General features: G+C 42.2%; 1 protein-coding gene across 1 annotated transcript; it reads left to right on the top strand.

Annotated features, from left to right (window-relative positions):
* Nucleotides 1-250: 250 nt before the first annotated feature.
* On the top strand, nt 251-23,776 carry LOC131823570 (zinc finger protein 791-like). Its single transcript, XM_059160075.1, has 5 exons — nt 251-419; nt 18,868-18,989; nt 19,325-19,451; nt 19,631-19,691; nt 20,834-23,776. The coding sequence occupies exons 2-5, from the start codon at nt 18,987-18,989 to the stop codon at nt 22,563-22,565; spliced, it is 1,923 nt and encodes a 640-aa protein (XP_059016058.1). The 5' UTR covers nt 251-419; nt 18,868-18,986; the 3' UTR covers nt 22,566-23,776.
* The last annotated feature ends 697 nt before the right edge of the window (nt 23,777-24,473 follow it).

The following is a 24,473-nucleotide window of genomic DNA, read 5'->3' as shown; positions in this document are numbered from 1 at the left end:
CAGACTCCGCACTAAGTGAGGTCACTTGGGTCCGTGCTGGTGAGGAAGGGTCCCGGCTCCGTGAGTGGCCTGGCGGCCTCGCGGTTCAGAGCGACGTCCTCGCAGAGACCAGGTGGCAGCCCGCCGCCCGAGCAAGGTCGACTCAAAGACTTGACCTCCGGCCCGCTGTCACTCAGGCGGGCGGGGGCGGGGCCTCGCGCACGGCCCAATCAGGGGAGTCGCTGGAACGGGTACGTGCGGGCGACGCGCTGTGGACGGTGGGGACTGGGTGCCGTCGCCGCTGTCCGGCTGAGGCTCACATCACCTCGCGCTGTCCTGAAAGGCTTGGGGAGCTTCCGCCACATCCTCTGTGGCCGTGAGCTCCGGCGGCCGCGGCAATCGCATGGTGGTCGACCCGGTACCCCAGAAAGCGGGCAATGGTGAGTGTGCGGGGCCGGGAGTCGGGAAACGGGGGCGGTGGGACCGGCTGGAATCGGTCGAGGGGGGGAACCTGGCTTCCCCGCGGTGAACTCCGGAGTCTGGGGACCCGAGGCCGCGGGTGGCGCGGCACGCAGCGCGGGGCGGCCCGGCCGCAGGGACCTATGCCATCCTGTCCCGTCCCTGCGTGGCCGCGATCCCCTCAGATCGGGCGGTGACCACAGGGAGGGTCATCAGGGGACGGTCATGCCTCGGTCTCCCGGGTTCATGCGCGGGAGGTGCTGTGGTCTATGGGGTCCCCTTCCTCTCTCCCTGGGGGAACCCAGTATCCCTGCACTTTTCCAAACATTTGGGAGTAGGGTCTCAAAGTCGCGACCCTGTGCCCCCAGCCTAGCTCTTCATGGGACTGGCAATAAATGCCTCAATTTCCAGATCTTTCCGTGTTTTCTGAAACGCCATCTTTCCTCTCCAGTTCAGAGCATCATTATTAACTATTTGTTCTCCGGGATGCATTTCATATTACGCAGTATTTTATCATTTATCCACAGAGCCATGGATGGCTCTTTTTAAAGGTTTATTTTTGTGGGTATTTTACATGAGAAGAAAGCGGAGAATAACCACCTGGAACTGTTTTATGAAATCTTTGTGTCCCGACCCCCAGCAGGATCTTCCCTGGACACTGACATCCTGTCCTTTGAGTGGAGGTTCTTCCTTAAAACTTTCCTGGTGATCTGTCCTGTCAGCATTGCCCTCCTTGCATTTGTCATTCTGAAAAGATTTATTCACTTGAGACTTCACTTGGGAGACAGTATAAAGTATTTCCAAAAAGGTGAATTTCAGAAAAAAAAAAGAATTATTTCTTCCTATTTGTTACAGTTTGTTCCCTTTTTTCTTCTAAGTGGGTACAGTAGTATTCTGAGATCTTTTAGTTCTTTCAGGTGATTTTAAATGGCATAGCAGGGCCCAGACCTGTGACAATAAGTGTCCCAACCCAGTTGTTTACAAATCGATTTATTTTCTTGGAAATAATGGACATTTTCATTTTCTGATAGTAGAAAGTTGGTTTTCTGGTTGAACTAGTACAATTCCTTAAAATTTTCTTTCCTCCTTTACACATAAACACTGATGTGTGAGATTTTGCGGGATTCTTGAACCCCTGGGTTTCTGTCATTTAAATGACCAGTGGTGGTCGGGAGCGTTGTGATTGGGGAGCAGAGGCCTGAGGCCAGTAACTCCCAAGCTGAGACCAGCTCTGAGCTGGCAAAGGCACAGGGTGTTTTCTTAGTTAGTCCTAAATGTTTTTGCGTGTTTGGGTTTTGCATCCGTGATACAGGTGCACTCAGAGTGGAATTTGTGTACTGAGAAATTGTGAGAGTCTGGAGTTCTGTCTCCTGGACAAGATGTTTATGAATTTGGGCATTTATTAGGGTCACAACCTTAAACTGAATCTGCCTGAAAGTTTCCTTTCCTGGGGGAGGAAGTTCCCATAAGCTGCCCGGAGAAAGTAGGGTGTGCGGGGCTCCTAGAGCCCATTCCTGCAGGTTCTCGGGTGATCCTCTCCTGCACCAGGGGCTGACCCCCTGTGGAGGTGCTGTCTCACCTGGGAATGTCTAGAGCCCAGCTTGGAAGTGGGTTTAATTTCTGAATATGGGTTTTCCTTCTTAGCTCTGGGTAAGCAGGCTGCTTATCTGAGCGGCCTTGAATGTTTGCATTTCTTTCCTTGGCATTCTTTTTTATCTGTTGCATACTCCAGTCCTTTCAGTCTAGTCTTCCTTAGTAGTTTGCAGTTTTATTTCCTGTCCGAATGGGTAAGATTTTTTATTTTTATTTCTCGGGCTTTGAAAATGTAAGTTGATTGAGAAAAATGTGTGAGGCAAGAAAATCTTGAAACCAAACAATTTTTATTCCTTTTAGGCACAGTCTCAAGCTGTGAGGTGGGCATATTGAAGTTCTCAGGCACATTTTTTCATCTTTATTATTATTATTTTTTAATATAAATGTTTTATTTTGGGGGCACCTGGGTGGCTCAGTGGGTTAAGCCTCTGCCTTTGGCTCACGTCTTGATTTCAGGGTCCTGGGATCGAGCCCCGCATCAGGCTCTCTGCTTAGCAGGGAGCCTGCCTCCCTCTCTCTGCTGTTCTGCCTACTTGTGATCTCTCTCTCTAATAAAGTCTTTTATTAAAAATACTTTATTTAAAAAAATTTTTTTAAAGATTTTATTTGACAGAGAGAGAACATGAGAGGGGGAAGGTCAGAGGGAGAAGCAGCCCCCCTGGTGAGCAGGAAGCCAGAGCCAGCCTCAATCCTGGGACTCCAGGATCATGACTTGAGCTGAAGGCAGTCACTCAACTAACTGAGCCATCCAGGTACCCTAAAGATTTTATTTTATTATTATTTATAAAAGATTTTATTTATTTATTTGACACAGAGAGAGATCATAAGTAGGCAGAGAGGCAGGCAGAGAGAGACAGGGGAAGCAGGCTCCCTGCTGAGCAGAGAGCCAGATGTGGGGCTAGATCCCAGGACCCTGAGATCATGACCTGAGCTGAAGGCAGAGGCTTAACCCACTGAGCCGCTCAGGCGCCCCTAAAGATTTTATTTTTAAGAAATCTCCACATCCAACTTGGGACTTGAACTTACAACCCCGAGATCAAGAGTCGCATGCTCTACTGACTGAGCCCGCAGGACACCCCTCATTTCTCACATATAGAGCCGTTTTTGTATGTGCAGGTCTCCAGGGAACTTTTTTTTTTTTAAGATTTTATTTATTTATTTGACAGAGAGAGATCACAAGTAGGCAGAGAGGCAGGCAGAGAGAGAGAGGAGGAAGCAGGCTCCCTGCTGAGCAGAGAGCCCGACACAGGACTCGATCTCAGGACCCTGAGATCATGACCTGAGCTGAAGGCAGCGGCTTAACCCACTGAGCCACCCAGGCGCCCTCCAGGGAACTTTGATGTTTAAAAGGCTTTACTATTTTTTTAAGGCAAATGAATTTGTTTTAATTGATGTCAGTAAAACTACCCGAGCTTATGTAAATCTTAAAAGTCCTAGTAAGTTTCAGGATTTAAATGCAGTCCCCTAATGCAGTGCAACATACTGTTCATTCCTGACAGTATCCCTAGTGTGACATGTGGCAGAGGGACAAACTGTGGTGTCCCTTGTCCTTTTATTTATTTGTCCCTTGTCCTTTTAGTTGGAGCACTGAAATTTTTCATTTTTTATGGGCTGCACTTTTATACTGGCTAGTACTTAAAGAATTAGATCTTAGAATGATTTCCTATGTAGAAAAGTTTAAATTAATTTTTTAAAAAGATTTTATTTATTTGACAGAGATCAAAAGTAGGCAGGCAGACAAAGATGGGGAAGGTGGCTCCCTTTGGAGCAGAGAGCCCGATGCGGGGCTCAATCCCAGGACGCTGGGATCATGACCTGAGCCGAAGGCAGAGGCTTTAACCCACTGAGCCACCCAGGCATCCCAAGTTTAAATTAATTTAAAATTGAATTTAAAGTAGCAAAATATAGTGGTAAAATATAGTGTATATAAGTGTGTAAAATATAGTGTATATAAGTGTGTTTCTTTTGTATTAATTGCATGCTAAGGATTACAATTCATAAAAAACTAGTAGACCAGAAAAAATGTCAAGATACGAAAAGAGGAGAGTTCAGGGTTTTTTTGTTAGAGCATTTTATGTTTACGGAAAAATTGATCACAAAGTACAGAGGTCCCACTTGACCTCTCTGCATCCACAGTTTGCAGTAATTTTTACATCTCCTGTTCCTGTGGTGTATTTGTTACAACTGATGGAGCAGTAGTCCTGGCCTGAAGTCTGCTGTTGATACAAACATAGATGTTTTGTATTCAGTACAATCTGTGGGTTTTGGCAAAGGTACAGTGACAAGTGTCTATCATTTCTTTTTAAGATGTATTTACTGATTTTGGAGAGAGCACGTGCATGTGTGGGGAGAGGCGGGGTGAAGAGGAGGGAGAGTGAGAGTCTCAGGCCGACTCTGCTGAGCGTGGAGCACGACGCGGGACTCCATGCCAGGACCTGAGATTGCGACCTGCGCCAAAACGAAGAGTTGGGCGCTTAACCAACTGCTCCACCAGGCACCCCGTGTCCATCATTTCTCTCTAGTATAGAATAATCTCTTGCTTTCCTAAAAATAGTCTGTGCTCCCCCTATTTGTTCAGTCAGCATTCCCTCCAACACCCCAGTCTCTAACCGGAAAGATTTTTAACATGCAGAATGTCCTGCGCTTAGAAACTGCGTTTCAGGTGGCGCCTGGGTGGCTCAGTGGGTTAAGCCGCTGCCTTCGGCCCAGGTCATGATCTCAGAGTCCTGGGATCGAGCCCCGCATCCGGGCTCTCTGCTCAGCAGGGAGCCTGCTTCCTCCTCTCTCTCTGCCTGCCTCTCTGCCTACTTGTGATCTCTCTCTCTCTCTGTCAAATAGATAAATAAAATCTTTTAAAAAAAAAAAAACTACTTTTCACCTTGTGCGAGTGTCTTCTTTCACTTAATATACTTTAAAGGTTCCTGCTGGTGTTTTGTTGGCTTTATCCTTTAGTTCTCTTGATCACTTAGCAGTATTTATCACATGCGTATATCATGGGTGTTTCCTCACTCTGCTACTGAAGGATATCCTGCTGAACTCTTGGCAGTTATGAATAAAACATCCGTAAACATTCATTTGCATGTTTCTGTGTGAGTACGAAGTTTCAATTAATTTGAGGAACTACCAAGGAGTATGATCACTAGATCCTTTGGTGAGAGTATGTTTAGTTTTATAGGAAACTGCCTGTCTTCCTAAGTAAGCTTACCATCTTCCTTCCCTACCAACAGTGAATGAGATTCTTGTAGGTTTACATCGTCACCCGCGTTTGGTGTTCTGAGTGTTTTGAAAAATTGTATCCTTATAAATAAGTGTCTAGTGACACCCATTTATATTCTAATTCCCTGATGACATTTGAAGTTAAACTTCTTTTCATATGCTTATTTGCAGTCTGTGGTGTACAGTCTTTTGTGGTGTGTGCTCAGATCATTTGCTTTTTTTTTTTTTAATCATTTGCCCATTTTAAATTGGATTTTTGGGGGCGCCTGGGTGGCTCAGTGGGTTAAAGCCTCTGCCTGCAGCTCAGGTCATGATCTCAGGGTCCTGGGATCGAGTCCTGCATCGGGCTCTCTGCTCTGCAGAGCAGAGAGCCTGCTTCCTCCTCTCTCTTTCTGCCTGCCTCTCTGCCTACTTGTGATCTCTGTCTGTGAAATAAATAAATAAAATCTTTTTTAAAAATTGGATTTTTTGTCTTAGTTTTAAGAATTCTTTGGACATTTTGGGTGTCCTTTATCAGATAACTGTTCTGTAAGAATTTTCTCCCTGTATGTGACTGTTCATTTTATTTTTCTTTTTTCAAGATTTTATTTTTATTTGAGATAGAGTGAGAGAGAGAGAGCACAAGCAGGGGGAGCAGCAGAGGAAGAGGGAGAAGCAGGCTCTCCACTGAGCAGGGAGCCTGGCACGTGGCTGGATTCCAGGACCCTGGATCATGAGCTGACCGAGAGCAGATGCTTAACCCACTGAGCCACCCAGGCGCCCCGTGACTATTCATTTTCTTACCACTCTATTTTGTAGAACAGGATTTTTATTTTAATGAAATGAAACTTCCCATTTTTTTCTTTCATGGATCTTGCTTTTGGTATTGTATCTTAAAATACATCAGTTAATCCAGGATCATGTCCTGTGTGATCTTTTAGGAGTTTTTAACTTTAGATTTACAATATATTTTTGGTTGAGTTTTAGGAAAGACATAAGGTCAGTGTCTAAATTCTTTTTTTGTTTGTTTGTTTATCCTTTGCATGTGGATAGCCACTCTTTCTAGCACTGTTTGTTTAAAAGAATTTTTTCAGGGCGCCTGGCTCCCTCAGTCCATGAAGTATTCGACTCGTAATCTTGACTCAGGTCATGGTCCCAGTGTCCTGGGATTGATCCCCATGTTGGACTCCACACTCACCATAGAGTCTGCTTCAGATTCTCTCTCTTCCTCTGCCCCTACCCCTGCTCATGCATGCGTTCTCTCAAAATCTTTTCTTTTTAAGATTTTACTTATTTATTTGACAGAGATCACAAGTAGGCAGAGATGCAGGCAGAGAGAGGAGGAAGCAGACTCCCTGCAGATCAGGGAGCCCGATGTGGGGCCTGATCCCAGGACCCTGGGATTATGACCTGAGCCAAAGGCAGAGGCTTTAAACCACTGAGCCACCCTGGTACCCCAAATCTTTTTTTTTTTTTAAGACTTTTTCTCTATGTATTGCCTTTTTGTCCTTTGTCAAAGGTCAGTTGACTGTATTTGTGTGAGTCTGTAGGAAAACAGTTGACTGCTGCTTCCTTCAACCTTGCTGTGCTCTGTTACTGATTTTTTTCAGAGTGATCTCTGGAATTGCTGGGGGCTCTATCAGATAGTCTACATAGTAAACCATGTGCTATGTAATTCACAGGTTTATTTTTTGCTTCTCAATCTATATAACTTTTATTTCCTTTTTTTGCCTTACTGCATTAGCTAGGTCTTCCAGGATGATGGGGAATAGGAGTGGAGAGAGGAGACTCCGTACCTTGCTGGTTAGCTTGCCAGAAAAGCAACGAGTCTCTTGCCATTATCGTGTTAACTACAAGATTCATGTCGATGTTCTTTTCCAAGAACAGGAACTCCTCCCCTCTATTCCTAGTGTGTTACCGTGTGTGTTGAGTTCTCACATGTTTTTTCTTTTTCACCTCCTTGTACTCCTGATAGTAGTAATCTCTGTCTTCCTTCTCTTCTCACTTAGATTGACTCAACATGCACCAATTCCATTCGTCATTTCAGGGAACTAGCCTTTGGCTTTCTTGATATTGTCTCTTCACTTCCTGTAACTCTTTTTTTTTTTTTTAAAGATTTTATTTATTTATTTGGCAGAGAGAAATCACAAGTACACTGAGAGGCAGGCAGAGAGAGAGAGAAGGAAGCAGGCTCCCTGCTGTGCAGAGGGCCCGATGCGGGACTCGATCCCAGGACCCTGAGATCATGACCTGAGCCGAAGGCAGCGGCCCAACCCACTGAGCCACCCAGGCGCCCCACTTCCTGTAACTCTTAATGTCTTTTATAAGTTTTACTATTTTATTTTCCTTATTTATATTGAGATATAACTGACATGTAACATTAGTTTCAGGTGTACAACATAATGGCTCAGTATTTGTGTATACCGTGAAATGCTTCCACAGTTTAAGTCTAGTTAACATCCTTCATTGCACATAGTTACAGTTTCTTTACTTACCATAGAACTTTTAACACCTACTCTCTTAGCAGATTTCAAATATTCAGTGTTAACGGTGTTAAGAGCTGTGGGTACCATGTCGCATGCTGCATCCAGTGACTTATTTTATTACCAGAAGGTTTTTTTTAATTTAATTTAATTTAATTTTTATTTTTAAGATTTTTTTTTTTATTTGCAAGAGAGAGAGAGCATGAGAGGAAAGAGGTCAGCGGGAGAAGCAGACTCCCCACTGAGCAGGGAGCCTGATGTGGGACTCGATCCCGGGGCTTCAAGATCTTGACGCTAGCCGAAAGCAGTTGCTCAACCAAATGAGCCATACAGGCGCCCCTATTACCAGAAATTTGTACCTTGTGACTCCCTTCACCCATTTTCCCCACCCTTCACCTCTGGCAACCACCAGTTTGCTTTGCGTATGAGTTTGTGTTTTTGTTTTAGTTTTTATTTTTTTGTAGGATTTATTTACAGAGAGAGCTTGTGTGCACGCATGGTGGGGAGGGGCAGAGGGAGAGAGAGTCTCAAGCAGACTCTGCCTAAGCACGGAGCCCGACGTGGGTCTTGATCTCACGACCCTGAGATCATGACTGGAGCCAAAACCAAGAGTGGGATGCTGAACCGACTGTGCCACCGGCTCCCCTGTGGTTTTGTTTTCAGATTCCACGTATAAGTGAGATCATACAGTATTTGTCTTTCTCTTCTGACTTTTCCTCTTAGCATAATATTCTCAAAGTTTATGTGTTAAAAATAGTAAGACTTTGGGGTGCCTCAGTGGGTTGAGCCTCTGTCTCTCGATTTTGGCTCAAGTCGTGAGATAAGGCCCCATGTGGGGCTCCGCACCCCTGGAGCCTGCTTAAGTTTGTCTCCCTCTGCCCTTCCTGCTCTCTCAAAGGGGCAGTATTTTATTCTTTTTCATGGCTGAATAATATTCTATTAATGTATATCAGTTTGTCCATTGGTGAACACTTGTTTTCATATCTTGGCTATTGTAAGTAATAATGCAGTGAATATAGGTTGCTTATATTTTTTAGAGTTAGTTTTTTTCTGATAAATACCCAGAAGTGGTATTATTGGATCACGTGGTCATTGTAGTGCACAAAGGTTCCCTACATCCTCACCAACACTTGCTATTTGTCTTTTTGATGCCAGCTGTTCAGACAGGTGTGAAGTGATAGCTCATTGTGGTTTTGATGTGCCTCTCCCTGGTGATCATGATGTAGAGTACCTTCTCATGTACCTGTTGGCCACCTGTGTGTGTTCTGTGGATAAATGTCTGTTTAGATCCTCTGCCCATTTTTTTTTTTTTAAGATTTTATTTATTTATTTGACAGAGAGAGTGATCACAAGTAGGCAGAGAGGCAGGCAGAGAGAGGGGAGAAGCAGGCTTCCTGCTGAGCAGAGAGCCCGATGCAGGGCTCGATCCAAGGACGGTGAGATCATGACCCGAGTTGAAGGCAGAGGCTTTTAACCCACTGAGCCACCCAGGCGCCCCTCCATTTTATTTTTTAATTGGGTTCTTTTTTTGGTGTTGAGTTTTAGGGGTTCTTTATGTATTTTGGATATAACCCCTTGGATATAACCAGAGATACAATTTGTAAATAATTTTCTCCCATCGAATAGGATTTCTTTTTAAGGATGATTTAAGGATTTCATTTAAGGATGATTTCTTTTGCTGTGCAGAAGCTTCTTAGTTTGATATAGACCTACTTGTTGACTTTTGCTTTTGTCGTCAGATCTAAATAGTCATCTTTAAGATTGATGTTAAGGAGCTTATCACCTGTTTTCTTCTAGAAATTTTATGGAGTCATGTCTTACACTCAACGTCTTTAATCCATTTAGAGTTGAGTTTTGTGTATGGTGTAAGAAAGTGGTCCAGTTTTCCCGGGACTGTTTATTGGAGAGACGGTCCTTTTTTCCATTGTAAATGTTTATTTCCTTTGCTGTAAATTAATTCACCACAGAGTGTGGGTTTATTTCTGTATTCTCTGTTCTATTCTATTGATCCGTATGTCTGTTCTATGCCAATGCCTTATTGTTTTGATTACTAGGGCTTTGTAACATAGTTTGAAATAAGAGAATGTTGTGCCTCCAGATTTTTCTTAAGATTGCTTTGGCTATTCAGAGTCCTTGTGGTTCCATGCAGATTATAGGACTGTTCTATTTCTGTGGAAATGCCATTGAGATTTTGACAGGGATTGCATTGAATCTGTAAATTGCTTTAGATGGTGTGGATATTTTAACAGTAGTAATTCTTTCAATCCACTGGGCATGGAATATCTTTCCATTTATTTTGTGTCATCAGTTTCTTTAATCAGTGTCTTACAGTTTTCAGTATATATGCCTTTCACCTTTTTGATCAAGCTTATTCCTATTCTTTTTGATGCAATTGTAAGTGGACGTCATTTATTTATTTTAAAAAAGATTTTATTTATTTATCCGAGAGATAGTGAGTGAGCACAAGCAGGGAAAGCAGCAGGCAGAGGGAGAAGCAGGCTCCCTGCTGAGCAAAGAGCCCAATAGGGGGCTCCATCCCAGAACCCGGGGATCATGACCTGAGCTGAAGGCAGGTGCTTAACCAATCTGAGCCACTTAGGTGTCCCCTGGACTATTTTTTAAATTTTATTAAGTTTTTCATTTTAATTTCAATATAGTTAACATACCTTTAAATATTTTTATGGAGTTAAGGTTGATTGTTTTCTTAATTTCTTTTTTTTTTAACTTTAAACAAATTTTTATTACACAAAAGGAACGATCAGAAATTAAGAAAAAGTGAATATGTTTTCTTAATTTCTGATTGTTCCTTATTAGTGTAGAGGAATGTAACCTTTTTTTTTTTTTTTTTGGTGGAATCTTTAGAGTTTTCTGTATACAGACAGTTCCCAACTTAATGATGGTTCAGCTCAAGATTTTTTGACTTTTTGATGGTACAAACGCAACATACATGCAGTAGGAACCATATTTTGAATTTTGATTTTTTCCATTCTCAGTATACAATTCCGTGTTCTCCTGTCCTGGGTGGCAGAAGCAGCCCCAGCTGTAGCTTCCAGTCAGCCCCACAATTGTGAGGGTAAATGACTGTTACTGTTAAAACCCTTCTGTCCCTATACAACCATTCTGTTTTGTTTTTTTTTTTAAAGATTTTATTTATTTATTTGACAGACATATCACAAGTAGGCAGAGAGGCAGGCAGAGAGAGAGGAGGAAGCAGGCTCCCTGCTGAGCAGAGAGCCCGATGTGGGGCTTGATCCTGGGACCCTGGGATCATGACCTGAGCTGAAGGCAGAGGCTTTAACCCACTGAGCCACCCAGGTGCCCCAACCATACTGTATTTTACTCTTGGTATGGTATTCAATAAACAACATGAGAAATTCAACACATTGTTAAAAATAGGCCTTGTTGGGCACCTGGGTGGCTCAGTCAGTTAGGTCATGATCTCAGGGTCATGGGATTGAACCCTGTGAAGGGCTCTTCACTCAGCAGGGAGTCTGCTGGAGAGTCTCTCTCTCGCTTCCCCTTTATCCCTTCCCCCAAACAAATCTTTTTTAAAAAGGCTTTGTAAAAAATAGGCTTTGTAAAAAAAAAGAATTTGGCTTTGTGTTAGCTGATTATACCAACTACAGGCTAATGTAAGTGGAGTATGATTAAGGTAGGTGACACTAAGCTTGTATGTTCATTAAGTTAGGCATATTAAATATATTTTTAGTTTTTTTTTTTTTTAATTTCATTTGAGAGAGTGAGAGCACATGAGCTGGGGAAGGGGGCAGGCAGAGGAAGCATACTCCCCACTGCGCTGGGAGTCCCAACTTGGTGCTTTGGTCCCAGGACCCTGAGATTATGACCTGAGCTGAAGGCAGGTGCTTAACCTTCTGAGCCACCCAGCTGCCCCTACATTTTCAATTTAGAGATATTTCCAATTAATGATGTATCAGTACATAACACAATCATAAGTTGAGGAAGATCTGCAGAATATCCTATCATCTATAAACAGACCACTTCACCTCATTTTTTCTAAACTGGGTAGCATTTTTCTTTTTCTTGCATAATTGCCCTGGTAGAACTTTCCAGCTTTGTGTAGTGGGCATCCTCCTCTTGGTCCTGATCTTAGTGGAAAAACTTTCAGCTTTTCAGCACTGAGTATGAGGTTATCTGTGAGCTGGTCATGGCCTTTATTATGCCTGTGTACCACTTTGTTGAGAGTCTTTTATCATAAATGGATATTGAATTTTGCCATATGCCTTTTCTGCATCCATTGAGAAATCATGACTTTTGATCTTCATTTTGTTAATACGGTTTATTACATTGATTTGTAGATGCTGAACCATACTTGCATCATGGAATTAATCCCACTTGATTGTGGTAGATGATCTTTTTAGTGTGTTGTTGGATTCACTTTGCTCGTATTTTGTTGAGGACTTTCCTAGCTTATGTTCGTCTGGGATACTGGACTGTAATGTCCTTATGGCATCTTCTGGTATTAAGGTAACACTGGCTTCATAAAATTAGTTTGGAAGTATTCCCTCCTATTTTTTAGTAAGCATTTGAGAAGGATTTGGTATTACTTTTTCTTCGAATGTTTGGTAGAGTTTACCAGTGAAGCCATCTGGTCCTGGACTTTGATTTGTTGGGATGCTTTTGGTGACTGGTTGACTCTTTTTACTAGTAATCAGTCTATTCAGATTTTCAGCTTTTTCATAATTCAGTCCTGATATGTATTTTGTTTCTAAGAGTTTATCCATGTCTTCTAGGTTGTCCAGTTTTTGGTGAATAATTGTTCATAGTAGTCTCTTATGACCCTTTGTATTTCTGTTGTACCAGTTGTAATGTCTTCTCCTTCATTTTTTTAATATATTTGAGTCCTCTCTTTTCTTTTAGACTCTAACGAAAGGTCTATCCATTTTATTTATCAAAAAAACAAAAACAAAAACAATATGGACACCTGGATGGCTCAGTTGGTTAAGCGACTGCCTTTGGCTCAGGTCATGATCCCAGAGTCCTGGGATCGAGTCCCGCATCCCAGCTCCCAGCTCCACGGGGAGTCTGCTTCTCCCTCAGACCTTCTTCTCTCTCACTGTCTCTCTCTCAAATAAATAAATAAAATATTTAAAAAAAAAAAAAAACCTCTTAGTTTCACTGATTTTTTTTTTCTATTTTTAATTTGCATTTTGTTTATTTCCACTATGATCTTTGTTATTTCTTCTTCTAGCTTTGGACTTTTTTCTTCTTTTTCTAGCTCCTTGAGGTATAAATTTGGATTTATTTGAGATCTTTCTTGATGTAAGCATTAATTGCTATGAAATTCCTTCTTGGAACTGCTTTTGCTGCATGTTGTAAGTTTTGATACGTAGTATTACCATTTTCATTTTGTCAAGGTATTTTTTGACTTCTCAAGTTGATTATTTTCACCTGTTAGTTCGGTAGCATGTTAATTCATCTGCACATATTTGTGAATTGTCCAGTTTTCTCCTTGAGTTGATCTGTAGGCCCACCATTATGATTGGAAAAGATGGTTGATGTGACTTTAATCTTCTTTAGTTTATTAAGACTTGTTTTGTGGCCTAATATATGATCCATTGTGGAGAATGTTCTATGTGCATGTAAGAATGTGTATTCTGTTGCTTTTAGATGGAAATGTCTGTTAAAAATGGGTCACTTAATTTCAGTGTTTCCTTACTGTTTTTCTTTTTTTCTTTCTTGGTCTGGATGATACATCTAATGATAGTTAAGATATTAAAGTCCCCCACTATTATTGTATTGCTGTTTCTTCCTTTAGATCTGTTACTATTTGCTTTATATATTTAGATGGTATAAACTTTATATATTTTGAGGGTATAAACATTCACAAGTAATATATCCTCTTATTCATGCCTTTATCATATAATGACCTCCTTTGTCTCTTATAGTCTTTGTCTTAAAGCCTATTTTGTGTCAGACAAAATAGCTAGTTTTTTTTTTAAGATTTTATTTATTTATTTGACAGACAGATCACAAGTAAGCAGAGAGGCAGGCAGAGAGAGAGTAGGAAGCAGGCTCCCTGCTGAGCAGAGAGCCTGATGCAGGGCTTGATCCCAGGACCCTGGTATCATGACCTGAGCCAAAGGCAGAGGCTTTAACCCACTGAGACACCCAGGCGCCCCGTCCATTAACATTTTAAAGTAATTATTGGTCGGTATGTACTGATTGCCATTTTGTTCACTGTTTTCTAGCTCTTTTTGTAATTTGTTCTTTTCTTGGTTCTTTTGTGATTTGCTGATTGTCTGTAGGACTATGTTTAAATTCCTTTCTCTTGTGTGTGTCTACTATAGGTCTTTGCGATTCCCATGAGTTTACTAGAATAGCTTATGTTTAGTAATCTAAGTTGATAACAATTTAAGTTTGAGTGTATTCTAAAACTCTGCATTTTTATTCTACCTCCATTTTATGTTTTTGATATCACAGTTTGCATTTTTGTGTCTCAGTTAACAAGTTAGTATAGTTATTTTCATACTTTTGACTTTTAACCTCAACTTCATATGATTAACCTCCCACCTTTACATTAGTCTGAATTTCACTACATATTTACCTTTAATGGTGTAATTTGTACTTTCATATTTTCCTGTTACTGATTAACATCCTTCCATTTCAATGTAAAGAAGTCCCTTTTGCATGGCTTGCAAGGCCAGTCTAATGGTGATGAATTCCTTTAGCTTTTGCTTCAGTTGGAGAACTCTTATTCTCCAATTCTGAAAACTTTACTGAGTTGAGTTTTCTTTGTTAGCAGTTTTTTTCTCTTTTTAGAAAATATTTTAGGGGCACCTGTGTGGCTCAGTGGGTTAAGCCTCTGCCTTCCGCTAAGGGCATGATCTCAGGGTCCTGGGATCGAGCCCCACATCAGGCTCTCTGCTCAGCAGGGAGCCTGCTTCCCCCCCCACCATCCCCCACCTGCCTCTCTGCCTCCTTGTGATCTCTCTGTCAAATAAAAAAAAAAAAAATCTAAAAAAAATTTTTTTACTTATTCGTCAGAGAGCATTAGCTAACACAAGCAGGGGAAGTGGCAGGCAGAGGGAGAAGCAGGCTCCCCAGTGAGCAAGGAGCTGGATGTGGGGCTTGATTCCAGGACCCTGAGATCATGAACTGAGTTGAATGCAGATGCTTACTCAACTGAGCCACGCTGGTGTCGCTGGCACTTTTTTTTCCTCCCCCCACCCAGCACTTTGGATATGTCACACCATTCCTTTCTAGCCTGCAAAGTTTTTGCTGAAAAAATCTGATGATCTTATGGGAGTTATCTTGTACATAACACGTTTGGTTTCTCTCTCTCTCTTTTGCTGGTTTTAAGTGCCTCTCCTTATACTTTAGCTTTGACACTAAATGTAGTGCTTCTTGGTGTGAGTCTCATTGGGTTCATTGTATTTGGAGCTCTCTGGGATTCCTGAATTTGCTGTTTCCTTCTCCAGGTTAGGGAAGTTTTCGGCTATTATTTAAGTTTTCTGCTCCTTTCTCTCCTCTTTGGGAATCCAGTAATGCAGACTTTGGTCAACTTGATGTAGTCCCATAAGTCCCTTAAGTTGTCTTCACTTTTTTTCATTCCTTTTTCTGTATACTGTTCTGATTGGGTAAGTTCTGCCCTGTCTTCATTTTTCAGTTCAGTTCTTCTTCAGCTCTATGACTTCTGTTTGGTACTTTGTTTTCTTCTGCTTGTTGGAATTCTTTCTTTTTTCATCCCATTCTTCTCCTGAGCAAGGTGAGCATTTTTATTACTGTTATTTTGGACCCTTTATCGGATAAATTACCTATCTCCTTTTTGTTAAGGTCTTTTTCTAAGGTTTTATATTTTGCTTTTGGGGGGAATACATTGTTCTGTTTCTTTGGTTTACTTGACACTCTCTTGGTTTTTATGTGTTAGACAAAACAGCCCCCTCTCCCAGTTTTGAAGGAATGAACTCATGGAAGAGAGCCCTTTGTTGTCTCTCAGACCTTTGTGATTGTCCAAGAAGGCTATTTGTAATTGCTAGGCTCCTACAGTTGCTACACCAGACAACTTTTAATAAATTCTATTTTCATATCATTCAGTATAATGATTTCTTCAGACTTTTTTGCTCCCAGTATTTAGAAGTTTTTATCTCCATGTCTTTGGGGTTTTCCAACTACTTTCCTGTTACTGATTTCTAGATTAATGCTGCTGTTTCCTGAGAACATATTTGTAGGATTTCTGTTGTTTCAAATTTAAGGTGTTTTAAAAAAAAATTTTTTTTCTCAACGATTTTATTCATTTATTTGACAGAGAGAGAGAGAGATCACAAGTAGACAGAGAGGCAGGCAGAGGGGGGGGGGCAGGCTCACCGCTGAGCAGAGAGCCCGATGCAGGGCTCAATCCCAGGACCCTGAGATCATGACCTGAGCCAAAGGCAGAGGCTTAACCCACTGAGCCACCCAGGTGCCCCACAAATTTAAGGTGTTTTATAGCCCAGAAGGTGGTTTGTCCTGGTGAGGGTTGCATGTGCACTTGAGAAGAATGGAAATTTGCTGTTAATGACATATCCCATGGATTTCAATGAAACCTGTTGCTCACTGGTACTGTTCAATTAACTAGTCTTTCCTGATTTTCTTCCTGCTGGAACTTTTGCGTTACTGATACGGGGTTGTTGATAGGCCCATTTTTTGCCTAACATATTTTGCTATTCTGTTATATATACGAAAGGATTGTTAAATTTTCTTGGAGATTTGACCCAGTGATCATTACATGATTCCCTCTTTATCTGAAATTTCCTTGCTTTGACGTAGGCCTCGTCTGAAATTAATCTGCTCTGCTGGCTTTCTTTTGGTTACTGTTGGTGTGGTACATCTCTCTCCCTCCTTTTATGTATATTTGTGTCTTTATCTTTAGTTCTTTTTAATGTGCTGTTACAGTATCATTCGGCTGTAGGATTTAGACCATTGATGTTTAAAGTGGTTATTGATAATGTTGATTAGTAGCTACAGTGCTTTTTACTCTTTCTTGTTGTCCCTGTTTCTTTGGTTTCTGCCATTTTTCTGCCTTCGTTGGCTTTGATTGAACATTTTCTCTCTTCGCAGCATATCAATTATAGTTTCTTTACTTTGTTTTCCCGAGTTTACCTCATGTCAGAGTATTCCTAATTTTCCCCTGGCCCATGTAACATGGTCATTCATTTCACTTACCCAAAAGCTTATTACTGAATGCAAAAGTGAGGTCTATCAGATTTGTTAGTAAAAGAAAAGGTATTTTATTTTAGTTTCTTTCCTAATTCTCTTACGTACCTCCCAGTGAATTTCTTCTCGTGTTCTTTGAAAACCAGGTGTACTCGTGTCAAATTCCTCAATTTTTGCCTCAGAAAGTCCTTATTTCTTCTTCATTTTTGAAGAACAGTTCTAACCGAATTGTAGGGTGGTGGTGGTTTACTTTTCAACACCTGAAGTGTTTCACTCCAGTCTCTTTCTTGCTGAAATGGTTTTGGAAAGAAGTCCTGTTTGATTCTGACCTGCGTTTCGGTGTGACCGAGGTTGGTTCCTCCCCTCGCACGCCTGGCTTCCTTCACTGTATTCTCTTCATTTTGTATTTTTCTGCAGTTTGAATAGGATGTGCTTGAATTTGTGTTTTCAGTTGTTTGGGGTTTTTTTTTTCCCCCTTCATTTTCCCTTTTGTCTTCTCTTAGCTTCTCTCGAATGGTAGGAAGATTCACTTTTTCCATTCCTTTCTGCCTTTCTTTTCCATCAGTTAGTCCCATTTTGTGTATTTGATCCTTGTCATTATCCCAAAGTTCTTGGAGAGTGTGTTGTTCTTTTTTTTTTTTCCTGTTTGCTTAGGCCCCAGTGAAACAGATTCTTCGGAGGACAGGCCTTGTTAAGAATAGAATATTCTGGGCATATTTCAAAATAGCTTCTTTTCTGTCTCCAATTTTGAAGACTGTGGTTTGCCCTGTGTCCTCAGTTCTCTGGCGGAATCTAAGAAGAGTTGTTTCATTTTAAGTTTTTTGCTTTTTCCTTGTGAGGGAGAGACTGCTTCTGAGTTCATTATTTGACAAACAACAACCAGATCTCTGGCTCTGATTTTTTTTTTTAAGATTTTATTTGTTTATTTGACAGACAGAGATCACAAGTAGACAGGCAGGCAGAGAGAGAGAGGGAAGCAGGCTCCCCGCTGAGCAGAGAGCCGATGCGGGACTCGATCCCAGGACCCTGAGATCATGACCTGAGCCGAAGGCAGCGGCTTAACCCACTGAGCCACCCAGGCACCCTCTGGCTCTAATTTTTGATGCTTGATGCGTACAGCTTTGAAACTCCTCCCTCCTCCTCCCTCCTTGGTCCGCTTCTATCCAAGACAGGGAGAAAGCCTAGTGCTTCCTGCTTTGGCAGCGGCAAGAGGTTCTGTTCATACAGGCTCCTGCCCTTGTGTGTGAACCTTTAGTCCACTCAGAGCCTCAGAAAAAAGTCTGCCTGCTTTTCCCTGGTCTCTCAAGCCATTTCATGCCAGCGTGAGAGGCCTGCCTTCCTCCCCGGAGACCTCAGTTCCAGAGTGAACGTGCTTACCCCTCGCGGCATTAGCTGGTGTCCTCAGCTGAGGGATTCCTGTACTTGGGGATTGGCTGTGGTGCTTCTGTGCACCACGTCGCAGCTCATAAATGAGAGAAAATGAGAGGGTCCCCTCTAGAGGGACTGGTCGGGAACTTCCTCCTGAAATTGGAGGATGGAGATTTTATGTTCTCTTGGAGGAGAGCACTGCTGAATCCATTATTTCCTCCTCATGAACAGACTCACCATCAAACCATTGTGGATGTTCGTGAGCTCCCTTACAACCCGCAGCTCTATTCGTCAAGGTTAGCCTGGGCCAAGGACGCTGTTATGGTTTGACCAAAAAGAGTTCTTCTAGCCCTTTCTTAACTCAGCATGTGTCCTAAAAAGTGAGAAGCAGCCCTGAGGCTCATTGGATGGGGTTTCTGTGGAGACCTCTGAGCCGTCGCTTCTGAGTAACTTCTGGCTAGGTGAACGGGACGGAGATACGGAAAAACGGATGCAGTAAGTACCGCAGCGGTGCAGAGGAGGGCTTCTGCACAAGAATATTTGCCTTTGTCCAGCTACGTCTGGCTACCTCTGATGGCCTGGAGGACTTCGGGCCGACACGGAAAGCTGATCCTTGTTACAAGTTGCATTTCCATAGGCCTCCGGGACGCTCGTGGCTGGTGCTGGGACTAGAACAAGCCTCCAGTTCTTCACTGTGTTTTACTCATTAAAACCTCGTGCAGACTCGAGCCCGTGCATCATGGAGTGCTGAGTTAAATGGTATGTAAGAAGGAAGGAGATGAGAACGTCCTTCTCAACAATAATTAGCGTGCTTAAAATAACACTGGTCTCATTTGTATAGCATTTCGCTCATTCCTCCAGGGTGCTCTGGACCCCACCATTAGAGAACAGTAACATTTAAAGTGATCACAGTAACAATGAGTAAATAATTTGCATGTGTTCATGATACTGTTAAATTTATGAGGAAGTGGGAACAGAAAGTAAATTCTCACGACCAAGACGTAAATGTTTGGAGACCACAGAATCACATACATAACATAACCTTCCTATAAATTGGGTATAAATCCCCAGTGCTGTCATTTGGGATGTTTTAGGATTCAGTGACCTTTGAGGATGTGGCTGTGAACTTCACCCTGGAAGAGTGGGTTTTACTGGATTCTTCGCAGAAGAAACTTTACAGAGATGTGATGCGGGAAACCTTCAGAAACCTGGCCTCAATAGGTAAAGATGATGACATTCTTACTGAACATTAGCAGTTAGAGAATAGGTATTTCTTGCCCATCAGTCTTGTTCTAACATGTGGGAAAAGCATACATTAGTAAGCTAACAGAGACCTAAAATCTAGTAATTTTTTATAATTTCTAAAAACATGGAATTATTTTTCTCCATTTGCATTTTAGGGAAAAAATGGGAAGGTCATGACACTGAAGATGGGTACTATACGCAGGGGAGAAAACTAAGGTGAGTCACACAGTATAGCAGTGTCCCACGTAGAATCCTTCTGTGGCATGAATTTTTTTTTAAGATTTTATTTATTTGACAGAGATCACAAGCAGGCAAAGAGAGAGAGAAGAGGAAGCAGGCTCCCCGCTGACCAGAGCACCCGATGTGGGGCTCGATCCCAAGACCCTGGGATCATGACCTGAACCGAAGGCAGAGGCTTTAACCCACTGAGCCACTCAGGAGCCCCGGCATGAATTTTCTAAAACCAAATTATTCAGAGGTGCCGGGGGCTCAGTCAGTTCTATGTCTTCCTTCAGCTCAGATCATGATCCCAGGGTCCCGGGATGGAGTCCCATAGGGAGCCTGTTTCTCCCTCACCCTCTGCTTGCCACTCCCCCTGCTTGTTCTCTCTCTGTCAAATGGATAAATAAAATCTTTAAATAAATAAAGCCCAAAGTGTTCAAATTTATCCTTAAATTTTTTTTCACTGAAAATATTTACTTAAATAGGACATAGGTGTTCAGTGTTTGCAAAACTGTCCACTTGGAAACAGCGTAAAGAAAATCCCTGTATGTTGAGATGCCTGGGTGGCTCAGTCTGTTATGTGCCTGCCTTGGGCTCAGGTCACAATCTCAGAGTCCTGGGATCAAGTCCTGCATCGGGCTCCTTGCTCAGTGGGGAGCCTGTTTCTGCTTGCCACTCCCCCTGCTTATGCTCACTCACTCTCAGTCTCTAATAAATAAACAAACAACCCTGTAGGTTAATAATCTTTGTTTACATGATAACTGTGGCCAGTTCTATTTATGAAACATTCAGTCTATTAACTTTTCAAACACTTAAGAAAGGGCAGGAGACCTTCATTTTGCTGTAAATTATAAAAAATGTAATTCTAGGGGCACCTGGGTGGCTCAGTGGGTTAAAGCCTCTGCCTTTGGCTCAGGTCATAATCCCAGGGTCCTGGGGTTGAGCCCCGCATCGGGCTCTCTGCTTAGCAGGGAGCCTGCTTCCTCCTCTCTCTCTGCCTGCCTTTCTACCTACTTGTGATCTCTGTCTGTCGAATAAATAAATATTTTTTAAAAAAAGATTTTAAAAAGTGTAATTCTAGTATCCTGCTAATACAAATAACCAAGAAATATTCATATATTTCTCATTTTTTACAGAATTCATATGGTAGAAAAACCTTATGAAAACAAAGAGGATCACTGTGGAGAAACCATCACCCAGACTCCAGATCTTAATCTGAACAAGGAAAGTCCTTCTGGAATAAAACCATCTGAAGGTCCTCAGTATAGAGAAACCATCACCCAGACTCCAGATCTTATTCTGAACAAGAAAACACCTTCTGGAGTAAAATCACCTGAAGGTCATCAGTGTGGAGAAACTATCACCCAGACTCCAGACCTTAGTCTGAATAAGAAAAGTCCTTCTGGAATAAAACCACCTGAAGGTCTTCAGTGTAGAGAAACCATCATCCAGACTCCAGATCTTAATCTGAACAAGGGAACGCCTTCTGGAGTAAAACCATGTGAATGTAGCGTGTGTGGAAAAGTCTTTGTGCGTCATTCGTCCCTTAGTAGGCACATCAGATCTCACAGTGGACATAAGCCATATGAGTACCACGAATGTGAAGAGAAGCCATACAAGTGTAAGGAATGCGGGAAAGCCTTCAGTTACCGCAAATCTGTTCACAGACACGAGAGGACTCACACTGGGGAAAAGCCCTACGAATGTCAGGAATGTGGGAAAGCTTTCACGTGGCTCACGACTTACCGAAGACACATGATAACTCACACAGGAGAGGGACCTTACAAATGTAAGGAATGTGGGAAGGCTTTCAGTTGTTCCACTTCGTTGCGAACACATGAGAGAACTCACACTGGAGAGAAACCCTATCAGTGTAAACAGTGCGGTAAATCCCTCAGGTCCCCTCTGGGTCTGCGAATACATGAAAGAAATCACACTGGAGAGAAACCCTATGAATGTAAGCAGTGTGGGAAAGCCCTCAGTTGTCCCAGTTCCTTTCGAAGACACGAAAGGACGCACACTGCAGAGAAACAGTATGAATGTAAACAGTGTGAGAAAACCTTCAGCTCCCCTCTAGGCTTGCGGATACATGAAAGAATTCACACAGGAGAGAAACCTTATGAATGTGAGGAATGCGGAAAAGCCTTCATTTCTCTGTCAAGCATTCGAACCCACATGATCACACACACTGGGGATGGACCTTACAAGTGTAAGGAATGTGGGAAAGCCTTCATTTGTCCCAGTTCCTTTCGATCTCATGAAAGGACTCACACTGGAGAGAAACCCTATGAATGTAAACAGTGTGGGAAAACCTTCAGTTGGCCCAGTTCCTTTCGAATACACGAAAGGACACACACTGGCGAGAAACCTTATGAATGTAAGGAGTGTGGCAAAACCTTCATTTATCGCACAACCTTTCAGGGACACATGAGAAAGCACACTGGAGAGAAACCCTATAAATGTAAAGAGTGTGGGAAAGCCTTCATTTCTCCCTCGAGCGTTCGCACGCACATGATAATGCACACTGGAGATGGACCTTATAAATGTAAGGAATGTGGGAAAGCCTTCAATTTTCCCAGTTCCTTTCGGATACACGAAAGGACTCACACAGGAGAGAAGCCCTATGAATGTAAACAGTGTGGTAGAGCTTTCAGTTGTTACACGTCCTTTCGGACACATGAGAAAACGCACACTGGAGAAAAACCCTATGAGTGTAAGGAATGTGGAAAGGCCTTCATTTATCGCACTACCTTTCGAGGACACGTGAGAATGCACACTGGCGAGAAACCGTACAAATGTAAAGAATGTGGAAAAGCCTTCAGTCGTCCCAACTCATTTCGAAGGCATGAGCGATCTCACACTGAATAGAAACTTCCTGAATGTAAGCAGCGTGGGAAAAATGTCAATGGACCTTCATCCTCACATGTGAAAGCCCCACGGGAAAGCAGTCCAACAAATATAAGAAAGCCTGATACACATGAATCCCTATGTAATGTTCCAGAACATTATATGTAACCTCAATCATTGTAAAAGTTATAAATATATTGTATTTATCAGTGCCTCATTCTTAAAGTGGATCTCTGGACTGTGGATATTTACTACTTAATTTCAAAAATGAACATTGAGGTGAGATAATTCTGTAAGTACTCTTTTTACTGTTGTTTAAAGATTAATAGATATTTGTTTTCTCCTCAAATCAGTAACATTTTTCTCTTTCCATTTTGGAGTCTGATCCATGGATGAATCGAGGTGGTTTCTAAATGTGCGAGTAGGTTTAATTTTAAAATAATGGTTTAGAATTGTTGATAAATGACATTTTGGTATTTGTTGGGATTTTCCCACTGGCCGCCTCTGTCAGATACTGGATCTCCATTACCCATCAAATATTCCATCTTTCTTAGGAGAAAACCAGTTTTTGTCACCGGGGTAATGTGACATTTCCTAGAATCTGTTCCCTTTGTGATTCTACCTGTAGCCTCACTTGCATGAGGTTTGGAAGGCCGGAGTACTGGAGGCGTTAGGTTTCAGAGCTGACAGACAGACAGAAGCTGTATAGGAGCTTGGAGGATAACCTGCTTATAACCTGTTTTCCTGATCGCTTGCCCTGCCAGTCAAGAGTGCCCTCAAAACCACAATTAACTGCCTGACTTCCATTTCTCAGAGGTCCAGGTTTCCACATACATCTTCACATGTTCTGCATCAAAGATCCACCACAGTTTGGATTTTCCTGCCAGCGCTCATGCATCCAGGCGACTAATTGGAGCTTTCATGGTTGGAAGTATTCTCTGCTGCTCAGACTCTCCTCTCCTCTAGACTGCATTCATTTAAGGTCTAATTTGTGTAGTAAACACCTTGTTTTGGTAATACTGCTAGTGACCACGTGTTCCTGATTCCACTGCGATAGCTACAATGATGCCATCCAAAAGAACCACCTTGGACTTTGGTCCTCTGCTGTGCGAACTGGCCCCTCCCCCGTATCAGGCTGATTATGGATGTTTCCCTTAGTTCACAGCTGTGTGTAGTTCCTCAGTGTGTCTTCAAGTATGTTTGTATGTGATTAAAAGCAATGCATTTGTCAAACAAAACCTTCCATAGTCATTTCTTAAAACATTAACTGGGGCACCTGGGTGGCTCAGTGGGTTAAGCGCCTACCTTCGACTCGGGTCAAGATCTCAGTGTCCTGGGGTGCTTGGGTGGCTCAGTGGATTAAGCCTCTGCCTTTGGCTCAGGTCATGATCTCAGGGTCCTGGGATCAAGCCCCACATCGGGCTCTCTGCTCAGCAGGGAGCCTGCTTCCCGCTCTCTCTCTGCCTGCCTCTCTGCCTACTTGTGATCTCTCTCTCTCTGTCAAATAAATAAAATCTTTAAAAAAAAAAAAAAAAGATCTGTTAAGCTCCGTGCTCAGTGGGGATTCTGTTGCTTTCGCTCCGTCTGCCCCTCTCCCCGACTTGTGCTTTTGCGCTTGTCGTTCTCACTCTCAAAATCTTAAAATATTTTATTAACTGTTTTAATACAATTTGTATGCTACCAAATACCGAGTCTCTCATTTCCTGGGAGTATATATTAAAATATCCCATTGTAATTATGAATTTTCAGATCAGCTTTGTAATTTTGTCAAGTTTAGCACGCATTCTCAATATTAGCTTGTGTATACGTGCTGAGGTACTTTTCATTCTTTTACAGGTATAGTCTCTGTCATGAAAATAACTTCTCATTTGGTCAGTGTCCTCTTGCTAGACAAAACCCACTGTGTTTCCATCAGCAGTCAGCAGCAGT

This window comes from Mustela lutreola, chromosome 2 (genome assembly GCF_030435805.1).
Source record: "Mustela lutreola isolate mMusLut2 chromosome 2, mMusLut2.pri, whole genome shotgun sequence".
Lineage (NCBI taxonomy): Eukaryota > Metazoa > Chordata > Mammalia > Carnivora > Mustelidae > Mustela > Mustela lutreola.
The sequence above is the reverse complement of the archived record's forward strand: the minus strand, read 5'-3'. Positions and strand labels throughout refer to the sequence as shown.

Bases quoted from the DNA above. Each gene is read 5' to 3' on its own strand.
- LOC131823570 (XM_059160075.1), top strand. The intron at 19,452-19,630 runs GTAAAGATGATG...TTTGCATTTTAG, and splicing joins CAGAAACCTGGCCTCAATAG to GGAAAAAATGGGAAGGTCAT. The intron at 19,692-20,833 runs GTGAGTCACACA...CATTTTTTACAG, and splicing joins ACGCAGGGGAGAAAACTAAG to AATTCATATGGTAGAAAAAC.